Source organism: Chiloscyllium punctatum, chromosome 8 (assembly GCF_047496795.1).
Source record: "Chiloscyllium punctatum isolate Juve2018m chromosome 8, sChiPun1.3, whole genome shotgun sequence".
In the NCBI taxonomy this organism is placed as follows: Eukaryota; Metazoa; Chordata; class Chondrichthyes; order Orectolobiformes; family Hemiscylliidae; genus Chiloscyllium; species Chiloscyllium punctatum.
The window spans coordinates 103,477,233-103,489,937 of record NC_092746.1 but is presented as its reverse complement, the minus strand read 5'-3'; the positions used below and the strand labels follow the sequence as shown (position 1 = coordinate 103,489,937).

Genomic DNA, 12,705 nt, shown 5'->3' with positions numbered 1-12,705 from the left:
TTACTGATGCCAATGGTGAAATGATTAAAATCAAGGATGCACATAGACCAGGGGAAGCAGAGATATCAAAGGGTTGTCAAGCAACACGGAATTGCAGAAATATAAAGGGTAAGACCACTGATGGGTTTGAACGTAAGGTGGAGAATTTTAACCCTGAAGCTTTGCCACAATGGGAGCCAATGCAAGTCAGCAAATGGAACACTTTGCAGATTAGAATATGAACAGGGAGCTTTGGATGAGCTCAAAGATTTGGAAGGTGGGAGGCCAGCCAAAACAGCATTAGAACATTCATGTCTAAAGGTAACAGAGGCATGCATGCAGATTTCAACAGATGACCTGAGGTTAGGGTGGAGTCAGAGAATTAACACACCATTACTTCATCAAAATGTTTAAAATGTCAAAAGGTTTCAATAAAGAAAGATATTATTTCCTCTGGAGAAGGGAATCCAGACAAGGCATTACAGTCTTAAATTTAGAGTTTGGTCACTTTGGTACAAAATCAGCAAACACAGATGTGGAAATCTGGAATTCTCTAAACCAAAGGACTATGAATATGTGGTCTTTCAAAAATTCAATGATAAGAACAATAAGTTTTTCTTCGAAAAGGGTAGGAAGAAACATGACTCCAAGGTGGTGAATGGGGTTGAAGCAGAGCTTGCCAGTAATGTGATTTAATAGTAGATTAGGCAGCATAGATTGGCTGGTGTACTCCTGTTCCTAATCATCAATTTGTTGCTACGGTTTTTTTGATATGACCAAGACAGCTGAACTAATATTGAACCAATGCAGGTATTCAGCCTGCTAATCCTTTCGAGAGTCATTTAAAATTAATTTCATGGCTTTCTTATCCTACAGCTTTATATCTGCCCCAAGTCCCAAGACTTGTTCAATTTTCCCTTCAAAGTTGAACTGTGTGGTCTTAACTACACACCTTCGCTTCACAAAGCATTCCATGTTAAAACCAGGAAATTTTTCAAACTCAACTACATTTCTTCTTAATTTCCTCAGCTCCAATGGAAATAGTTCCATGATCTCTAGTCTCTCCTCATAATTATAGTTCCCCATCCATGCCATCAGCTTGATGAATCTATGCTTTATACTTTCCAATGCTTCAACATCCCATTTATAAAATTCCATGCACTAGTTTAATTCTGCTTTGTTACCATATCATACAATGCTCTAAACAATTATCTAATTCTTTCAAAATGGGACAAAGCTAGCTAAAGAAAACAACAAAGGAGATTTGGGGTTCATGTTCACAAAATATTAAAAGCAGCACATCAAGTGGATAAGGCCTTAAAAAAAATCTGAACCCATAAAAAAATGTGAGGTTCAAGCATTCTACGCAATTTTTGTTCTCCCTATCACAACGACATTAATGTATTAAAGAGGGGACTGTACAGATTGATTAGGAGACTGGTAGTATCCTGGTATGAGAAAATAAAAGGACAAAAAATAACATTGAACAATTTGGTGGCTGTTATCTGTTAAAACAGATGAATTATTAACATGATTTAATGCCAACATTCAAATTTATGAAAAGTTAGATTTTCAGTGATTGAGAGGTTTCAGAGCAGAGCAAAGAACATGGCCATAATAAGTTTAATGGCACAGGATTTAGAACAGAGTACTGAAAAATATAGTTACGCAGAACTGGCTTACATTTCCAATGAAGCACATGCACTTACACTAAAATTAAGTTTCAATCCCCATGTTAGCATTTAAGAACAGGTTAAGAATGCAGTTGACAAAAAGAAGAATAATGGAATAAAGATCGACAGGTGAGATAAAGGTTACTGCATTTGTACTGAATGGTTTGTATCTGTTATGTAATTTCATCTAATAATGAACTCTTGCACTTTATTTTCCTATTCGTAAAAATTGCTATTGCCTTTTTTTAATGGTTTTATCCACCTGAAATCTCACTTTCAGGAAATTAAGTATTTGAACAGTTAGCCTCTCAGTTCATCCAGAGCTTTGATAACTTGCACTGTGTGTTTTCTCCAATTCCTTGTGCTGCCTGTACAATTTAACACTTAGTCACATAAGGTTGCATTCTACACAGATTGTCCATTCTGTTAACTTATGCCCCTTGCTATTTAAACTATTTGTCAAACTATTATTATATAATCAGCGGACAAAGAGATTGCCTTCTCTATGCTCAAATCCAGATGACGTACTAATTGAGTCTGAAAGCAGACACTGACCTAAGGCCTGAGAGACAACAACAATTTGATCTATCTGACAATCCATGTACTTTGTTTTCAAAATGTACAAACACACCATTGTATTTCAATATTTCTTTCTAATTAATCTATCATGACACACCTCTCTGAACATCTTCTGAAAATGCACATATACCACATCTGATGCAATTGCTTTATCTATTCAGTATGCCACCTTTTCACAGAGAAACATCTACATTTGTCAAATAATATTCATCTTTAATAGATCCATGTCTTCGTTTATTTCACATAATTAATGGGCAAATTAAGTAAATATCTACATGAAAGTTATAGCCTTGGAAGACAGTATTTGGCCCATTAGTCCATGTCAGCTTTTTAAATGGAAAATCCAGTTTTATCTATTCCTTTGATTTTTATCCTACAGCTTTGTAAATGTCTTCCCTTCAAATATTTGTCCAAGTCCCTATTGATGGTAATTTCACTACATTTTCAGGTGGTGCATTTTAGCTCATAATAACTCAATAGGTAAAAAGATGTCTCATCATATTACCTTGAAACAGAGTCCTCTAGTCAGTAATCGTTCTGCTGGTGGATACAGTTTTTCCCTACATTCAAAATACTGCACAATTTTAAACATCTCCATTAAATTTCCTCCTTATCTTCTCTGTTCAAGAAAAACAGTCTCCACTTCTCCAGTCAACTCTTAAATGGTGAATACTAAGAATTTGCCCATAATTAATTTGAATGAATTGCTCAGGAGTATTCTGTTCATCCTTTGCTCTCTTCTCCAACAAAGATGTTGCACTGACTCCTCTCCAGACCAATGCCACAATTTACAGAGAATTGAAATTTGTGCTGACAAACTGTGCTGCCTTCTTTCACTCTGGGTTAGTACAACAATAAGACTCAAAGTCTGTTAACTTTTTTCAGGAACAGTTTCAAAACAGAACCCTACTTCAGTTGGAGTTTTGAATACTTGGTAAACTAATTTAGTGGGGTGAACATCAATCAGGAGTTTAATCGCATTTCAATTTGCAAACAAACATATGGTTAAAAAAAAACTGATTTCCCCTTTTAAGTTTAGAATAAAGAATTGCATTATGTTGTCATCCACAGAAATTCTAAATCCCCAATTATCAAAGCATTTTCTGTTGGTGGGGGTATTTTATGTTAAGCGCAAATTACTTTACTGGCTTTCTTTTTTTCCTTTTAAAAACAAATCATGAATCTGCTCCAGTCATCCACAAGAGATTTTGACTAGAATAACTTGTCAAATAGTTGTGACACAAAGTGTGACGCGACAGACAAGAAATGTGCACACACATACCATTTTTATTATTAAAGCTAGCAGATCTCCCATGGCGTTGCTCACAGTGAGTCGGAGGAAACGTTGCTTTATCTCCTGTAACGTACAATACATTATCAGGGCCACTGACTGATGGTGTCCCAATAAGTCAATTTGTGTTTTTTTTAAACTGAACAGAATGATGGGAGCATTCATTTGTTTTTAGGGTTTGCATAATTATTTGCATAAAACGTACAAATCAGTGTCGTTCACTGCAACGTTTGTGTGTATTTGCTTGTGCCTCTTACCTTTTTTTTTTAAACAAAGATCCCAGGATACAGAAAAAGGGTCTATGGAAGGAGACCCATGTTGCACACACCACGTGTGTGTTTGGTAGTTTGGGCCATATAGCTTGAGATTGTTGAAGTGGGCATTTGGGAACATGGGTAAGGACAGAGAATGTGGTGATGAGGAATTAACTTGAGAGGAGAATTTATTCTAGATGCTGAGATACCAAATGTGGAATGTTGTGTCAAGGTAGAGTGGGAAAATTAACATCTCTGAACAGGTTGTTTAGGAAATATAGGTTAAGTTTTAAAAGAATGAGAGTAGGAGAGGAGTCTGTTTTGTTTCGGAGAAAGATGTACTATGGTTGGGATACAAAAATCACCGGGCAGAATGGATATGTTTGCAAAAGGGGTCATAGACTGTGAGAACATTAGGAGAGAAATTGTAATATGAGACAAGGTAGTCTTACGTAAGTGTTCAGGCATGGTGACACCAACTGGGAGTGTAATCTTAGGTTTAAGATATTGGTATGATGTTGGAATCTAAGGATGGTAAGGAGATAGTGGTTGAAGTGCATTGGGAGCAGAGATCGTCAATTTGAGGTTCTGAGAACTGATAAGGGAAGATGGATAGAACAGAAGGAAGGGTAAGTGGAGACAGAGATATGGTATGAATACTCAGTGAATGGAAGCAAGAAGCTTAGAAACAGACAAGTTGCAGGAGTGAGCTCAGGAACACATTAGCCCATGATGGATTCAACCAATATAGTTTCTCTACCTAAATAATAAAAAGGATCATGACCAACAGAGAAAGTTGGACTCCATCACAACTAGAAAGAAACTTATTATTTGAATGAGGGCGTTCATGACTATTTTACAATTTTTACACTGGATAATGGAGTTAGGAACCAGGGGTTTTCTCTGCATCTTAATAAATAGGATTGTATTAATGAATGGAAACAAATATTCATGATTATGACAACTGAGCCGTGGATTTTCTTTTGATTTTTAGTAGTTTAGCACTGAAAGCAAGTATATACTCTGGCTATTAGCAAGTGTTGAAGGTGGACAGACACCATCACAGGTTATTCATTTCCATGTAATTAGCAAGCATGTGAGCTGACAGTTTAAAGCAAAGCTAAGGGTGACAAAGTGGATCAGTATCATAATGGGTTAGTTATTTGATGATGATACTACAGATAATTGGCCTACAGCGATTTATGCCTTCTACAAAATAAATTGTGAGATTGTGATAAATCCAATCCTCCATGATATCGTGTTTAGATTCCAAAATATTTAAAAAATGGGTAAACTGAGCTATGCATGAACTATCTGTTTCCATGACTGGGTGAAGAAACTCTCATATCTGAGTAACAATTCTCCCAAGTGGTGATATTTCAATGGAAAAGTAAATTTGACAGAGTGTATAATTAGTAAATTAGTCATCACCCATTATATTCACTCTGCAACTCCCACTGATGATTTTCTAGCCCAATGAGTCTAAAGCCTATTTGCTGATATGCAACATTCCCACAAATTCTACCCCAACAAAACCCCCTCTCCTTACCGCCCACCAACAGACTCAAGATTAATCAAGACCTTCGTTGGTAAAGGAAATTTGATGGCTGCTTTTCCAAAAAAAGTTAGATTGTCAGTTGAAAATAGACTCAGATATGGGGAGAAAGTAGGAAACCGGGATTAGATTGGATAGTCTTGTTGAGAAAAAAAAATCCAATGGCAACTTGATAAGCTAAATAGCCCATGCCTGTGTTCCAGAATTTAAATCTGAATACATACTGTCAATAATTAATTACAGATCAAATTTCATAAGCTTTATTTGGGCACAAAGAACAAGTGAGTACAGTTGTAAGCCCATGCAAGATTCTTTGTAACCTAAAAAATGTGATTGTGTCATTATGGAAGAAAACAGCACATGATTATTGAAATTATAAAATGCCATTCAACCAATCCAGATTGTTTAGTCATCTAAATCTCTTTCCATTTCTCTCTCCATACCTAATTCGCATTACCCTTTCCTGAATGAGCAAGTGATAGTCTTTTCTTTAAATGGCAAGAAAGTCCATAAATTATTTAATTTTTTGTTTACAGTTATTTCACACTTTAAGAATAGTTGTGATTTGCCTCCAATCATGTCTTCTAGTTCTCTACTCCAGGCAAGAATCTAGGAACAGTCAAGATTGAGAGATGCTTAATCCAGAAGTCTCACATTTATCGCATTAAATGTATCCAACTCTGTTACTCTGTGAGGAGGCAGTTATCAAACTGAACAAAAAAATCCTAATATTTTAATTCCTAATAATTCGGCATTTGCTACAATTGTTACATCATCCACTATTTTCCAATTCCCCATTTGACACTCTGGCTTTACCCAAGAAAACATGTAGTATGTCCCTGAGGTATTCCTTAACCCCACACAAAATATTTTGCTTATAGAATGAAATGGTGTGGTTTTCCTATTTTATTTTATGACTCATCCCCTTGAAAATGGGACTTTTTTCAAATAGAATGGTGGCAAAAATTAAGTGCAAAGTCCCATTAAGACTGGGTAATGCCTTTGTGGATTGTTAGATCGTAACATGTAGAAAGTGATGTAGACCATGTGGCTCTTCAAGCTAGCTCCACCATTAAATGAGATTCTGCTCAGTGTTGACCTTAATTCTCTATCTCTCAACTTCCACATTCCATAATTGCATTGCGAGCCAAAAAATCTATCAACACTATCTTTATAATGTTCAGTGATTGAAAATCCTCTTGAAAATGCTCTAGAGGATTCCAAAGATTGACAATCCATTCTATGAAGGTTTTTGTTCCCTTTTCTCAATCCTAAAATATCCTTGCTTTGAGACCTTGTATTCAAGATTCCCAACAAGGAAAACACCTTCTCAGTATCCATTCTATCCGTACCCTTAGAAATTCTCATATTTCAATCAAATCAGTCAATGTTTCTGATGTGAAAAGAATGTATGTCTGGTCTGTTCAATCCCTCTTCACAGGACAATATCCTCATTCTGGGAACCAATCAGGTGACCCAATATTATATTCCCTGAAGGAAAAATTTGTTCCTCCTTAGGTAATGAGACCAATACTGCACATAACTCTAGGTGTGACTTCACCACTGCCCTTTAACGCTGCAATAAGACTTTATTTTCAGATTAGATTAGGTTCCCTACAGTGTGGAAACAGGCCCTTCGACCCAACCACACCAACACTCTGAAGAGTAACCCACCCAGGCCCATTTCCCTCTGACTAATGCACCTAACACTACGGGCAATTTAGCATGGCCAATTCACCTGACCTGCCCATCTTTGGATGTGGGAGGAAACCGGAGCACCCGGGGGAAACCCATGCAGACACAGGGAGAATGTGCAACCTCCACACAGTCACCCAAGGCTGGAATCGAACCTGGGGCCCTGGTGCTGTGAGGCAGCAGTGCTAACCACTGAGCCACCGTGCCGCCCTTCTTTAATCTTACATTCCAGTATCTTTTTTATAAAAGCTAACATATCATCTGCCTTCCTGATCATTTGCTGATCCTGTATGTTAACTTTCTGTGATTTATGTTCATGGCTATCCAGGTCTTTCTGAAAGAAATTGTTTCCTGGTCTCTCTCCATTCAAAACAAATACTTTATTTCATACTTTGTATTCTATTCTATCGGTCTGTTCTTACCTAGTCACCCAACCCACCAATATCTCTCCACTATGTTTTTACGTCACTATTCACTATTTCATCTTCCCAACTTAATGACAACAACGAACCTGGACATATCACATTCACTCTCTCACTGAAGACAGTGAAATAGATTATAAATAGCTGAGGCCCAAGAACCAATCCTTGTGGTCCCCTGCGAGTTTGCAGCCTGTCAACCCCAAAAATGTTCTATTTATCTGTTCTCGGTTTTCTTCACATGAACCAATCCTGAATCCATCCTAATATACTGACCTCAACCCACACCCTAATTTTGTCTACCTTGGAGTGCAGATTCATAGTTCCTTGAAAATAGAGTCACAGGTAGACACAATCATGAAGGGGGTGTTTGGTAGGCTTTCCTTTAGTTCAGGAGTTGGGAGGTCACTTTGTGGCTGTACAGGGTATTGGTTGGGGACTTTTGGAATACTGCATACAATTCTGTTCCCACCATTATAGGAGGATGTTGTGAAACTTGAAAGGGTTCAGAAAAGATTTACAAGGACGTTGCCAGGGTTGGAGGGTTTGAGCTATAGGGAGAAGCTGAATAGGCTGAGGATATTTTCCTTGCAGCGTCAGACGCTGAGGGGTGAGGTTTATAAAATCATGAGGGGCATGGATAAGCTAAATAAAAAAGGCCTTTTTGCCCATGGGGAAGGAGTCCAAATCTATAGGTCATAGGCTTAAGGTGAGAGAGGAAACATTTAAAGGGGATCTAAGGGACAACTTTTTCATGCAGAGGGTGCTGTGTGTATGGAATGAGCTGCCAAAGGAAGCGATGAAGGCTGGTACCATTACAACATTTAAAAGGTATCTGGACGGGTATGTGAATAGGAAGGGTTTAGAGGATTATGGATCAAATACAGGCAAATGGGACTAGATTAGTTTAGGATATCTGGTCAGCATGGACATGTTGGATGGAAGGGTTTGTTTCCGTGCTTTATATCACTATGACTCGATAGCCTTTTGAGTGACACATTTTCAAATAATTTTGGAAAATCCAAATAGTTCCCCACTATCCATGTGAGTAGCCACATGCTCAAAGCAATTTGTCAAGCACAATTTCCAGTTAATTAGCTCATTTTCACTCTGCTTAGACATTTTATGAATTTCTAAGTGCCCTGTCACAACTTTCTAATAAAGGATTATAGCATTTTATGTTAAACTGATGCTAGGCTAACTGCCCAATAGTTCACTTCTGACTTTCTTAAATGGGAGGTTTAAGTTTCATGATTTCCAATCCTTTGGATATGTTCTTGAATCTAAGCAGTGTTGGAAAATCAAAACCAAAGCATCAACTATCTCTGCAGCTACCAATTTTAAAACCTCAAGATGTAGGTTGTCAGCTGCAAGGGGTTTGTCACCATTTAATCCCACCAGTTTCTCCTGTCCTATTTATGTTCTTCATTCCCGGTAGATATGGATGCTCTACACTGAAGAGACCAGATGCAGATTGGATCAGCACTTTGCAGAGCACTTCTGCTCAATCCACTCCTGGCTGTTCTCCATTTTAATTCTCCACCTTGCAACTGTGCTGACCTTTCTGTTCATAGTCTTATACAGTGTCCCAGTTAACAATGTAAGCATGAGGAAAAACACCTTACCTTTTGACTCAGCACTCTCCAGCTCAATTTTATAACAACTTTAGATCTTAACCTCTACCTCTTTTTGTTGTGCATGTTTTTCTTCCTTTATATTTGCTGGATTGATCTTTGTCTAGTTTCTTTCTTTATACTTTCATGAGATATTGTCAGATAGGTTTTATGTAGCAATTATTGCTTCATTTGTAAACAGCCTTTGTTGCTTTAGTGTGTATATATATATATATATATATATTATATATTATATAATATATATAAATAAAACCACTTCTTTATGGCTGCTGCGTCATGAAATCTTGTAGTTTAATCAACCCTAACATCCAAACCATCACAGATCTTCTCTTTTGTTTTTCCTGCCTCCTCCTTTCCACAAGTTTAAAAGCAATGTAATGTTTATTTGTAATCTGTTTCTCTGACCGTAATGTTTATCCTTTTAACTATGTCTTATTTCTAATTCATACTATGAATCACTGTAAGGTAATGCAGCTTTTTTTTTTCTCTTTTATTCCTCTTCTTGTATCTAAGACTTGTACCTAGGTACTCTGTACCCAAGATGGGACCATGAGAGGTGACATTGTAAACATTTCACAATACTACTGTACTTGATTACACGTGACAATAAAACCAAATTCAAGAATTCTAATTCTAAGAAGCTCTGATATTAGTGAGTTTTGAGAAGATTTGTAACTCAGGTTGAGGTTTTGGATGTAGGTTTGTTTGCTTAGCTGGAAGGTTCATTTTCAGACGTTTCATCACCATACCCGGTAACCATCTTCAGTGAGCCTCTGGATGAAATACTTGTGGTATAGCCCACTTTCTATTTATGTGTTTGGGTTTCCTTGAGTTGGTGACATCATTTCCTATGGTAAAGTCATTTCCTGTTCTTTTTCTCAGGGGGTGGTAAATGGGATCCAAATCAATGTGTTTGTTGATAGAATTCCGACTGGAATGCCATGCTTCTAGGAATTGTCGTGACAGAGACAGGTGCAAGAATTCCTAGAAGCATGGCATTCCAAACAGAACTCGATTAACAAACACATTGACGTGTATCCCATTTACCACTCCCTGAGAAAAAGGTCAGGAAATGACATTATCAACCCAAGGAAACCCAAACACATCGAAATAGAAAGTAGGCTATACCATCAGTGCTTCATCCAGAAGCTCACTGAAGATATTACCTAGTATGATGATGAAACGTCTAAAGACATACCTTCCAGCTCACTGAGCAAACCTACATCCAAGCTCTGATATTTCTATGTCTATTTTTCAGTTCAGATGAAAAAAAAATCATCAAGCTGAAACTTCAAGTGTCTGTTCCTGGCCAGAGACATGGCATGACTTGCTAATATTTTACAGCCTTTTTGTTTTCTTATTTCAGATTTCCAGCATCTGCAGTGTTTCACAATTGTATCTGATGAATACATATGTAGTTGCTTTTTATGCATTGTTTAACATGTACTGGGTCAGGTACTTTCTCACTTGCGTGTTACCCATCACACAGCAATGCTGAGTTACGCATGCATGGACTGTGAAAGCATGAAGCACACCTCCACTGCGAACACATAGGCACAGCAAGACAGTCAGAGCAAATGTGATTTAGTGGGATTCTTTCTGTTTGATTATTTTGGTTATTTTGTGCAACAGTTAAAAGTACTGCATGTTACATTTAGAATGGAATAATTTTCAGACATTATTTTAGACCAGATTAGTTAATAAAGTATTTATAACACTTTTATTCCAGTGGGATATGAACAATATGCGAGAAACAGATGGTGTGTAATTATGGTCCAATCTTTGACAGATTAGTTGTTTTAGTTTTGAGAGCTAAATTTTTCACAAACTGATACCAGCAGTAATGCGACAAAGCAAGGACCTGACAGTGCAGCAAGCATTACGTTGTGTCTGTGTAGCAAAGGTAAACCAATCTGAACTACTGTTATCCACATCAGCTAGTAGGTTTGAAACCAAGCATCTGGCCAGAATGTAAAACAATGTTGTTGGATGATTAAATTATTTTGAATTACAGTAGCTCTGAGCCAAAATAAAACCTGCTTTTAAAATAAGTGTAGCCTGTCATCTAATTTTTAAAAACAATTTTGGCTACAAACCAGAATTTCTTGCCCAAAACCATACTTCGTTTCAAACTATATCAACTTTTTTTTTGATGTAACATTTTGTTCCAGCATGTTTCAACCAAGAAAAATGCTAGGTTCCACAATCAGGGTCCTGATCGTCCCTTAAACTTTCTGGGTCTCCTGTCAATCCACTACTGTGTCCATACTTTAATTTTGTTGGTCAGTATTAAATATCCTCTCATTCCTGTTAAATGAAGAGTGAAGATCATGCTGTGCAGGAAAGGAAAGTTCAGAAAAGCCGCATATTCTGCAAGAAATTAGAAATGTTCTCCCTGGATCCCAAGAGGTGTGCAAAATAGGATTCTGAAAAGGTAGTTTCAATGATTCCTGCCAGAAAGTGCATGAGTTTAGTACAAAAGGATCAGTCTCAGGTTTGATGCACCCCTTTCCAACATTCACAGGGCTCACATAATAAGAATACGGCTGCTTTTCTCTCCAAACATGAGGCAAAGTTTTATAACTTTAAAATAAATTAAGTTCCAGAATAAACATTCATCAATAGCTTTACAGTAATATCTATTAATAAGAAAAGAAATTAGGTGGTGGTCAGTAGAAGTTCAGAGCAAGCAGTACTGGTTTAAGCTGTGTGTGTGTGGACATATTAAAAGTTATCGTATTCAGAACTCTGTTGAATTGTACAGCCCCTGCTGGAACAGTACAGTTTTCTTAAATTCATAATTCTTCTTCATTCATGAGAGTTGATTTTCAGAATGTGCACAGCTAGTTCGTTATATATCATTTAATCATCCATTTCCTGTCCCCAATGCAAAAAAAAAGTATCTTTTTAATAATTTAAGAGCAAATATCACACTTCAACTCAAGTGATGCTTAACTTTGTTTTTACATGAACATTTTCCGGACTTATTGTTCATATATACTTTTCGGATTCAATGATCCATCTTCAGACTGGGCTAATTTGTCAAAAATAAAAGAAAATTAAGAAGAAAATGAGAAAACAGCAGATATTTATTTTGTATATCTATTCTTAGAATCCCTACTATGTGGAAGCAGGTCGTTCGGACCATCATGACCACACCGATCCTCCGAAGAACATCCCACCCAGAACCACTCCCCTACTGTATCCCTGTAACGTTGCATTTCCCATGGCTAACCCACCTAGCATGCACATCTCTGGACACTATGGGGTCATTTAGCATGGCCAATACACCTAACTTGCACATCTTTGGACTGTGGGAGGAAACTGGACCACCCGGAGGAAATCCACACAAAATCCTCACAAACAGTTGCCCGAGGATGGAATCAAACATGGGTCCCTATGCTTTAGATTAGATTACATGACAGTGTGGAAACAGGCCCTTCGTCCCAACACGTCCACACCGACCCGCCGAAGCGCAACCCACCCATGCCCCTATATGTGTACCCCTTACCTAACACTATGGGCAATTTAGCATGGTCAATTCACCTGACCCAGCACATCTTTGGACTGTGGGAGGAAACCGGAGCACCTGGAGGAAACCCACGCAGACACGGGGGGAACGTGCA

General features: G+C 37.6%; 1 protein-coding gene across 5 annotated transcripts in view; it reads right to left on the bottom strand.

The window, feature by feature from the left end:
* Positions 1-12,705, bottom strand: part of LOC140480791 (disco-interacting protein 2 homolog C) — a 619,093-nt gene that overhangs the window by 154,534 nt on the left and 451,854 nt on the right. For 3 of the 5 annotated variants that reach the window (XM_072576180.1, XM_072576182.1, XM_072576183.1), the window contains one exon: positions 3,514-3,588. The exons of the other annotated variants lie outside the window; for them this stretch is intronic. In XM_072576180.1, the coding sequence (XP_072432281.1) occupies positions 3,514-3,588 (75 nt within the window). The remainder of the gene's footprint in view (positions 1-3,513; positions 3,589-12,705) is intronic. 5 annotated transcript variants of the gene reach the window in all.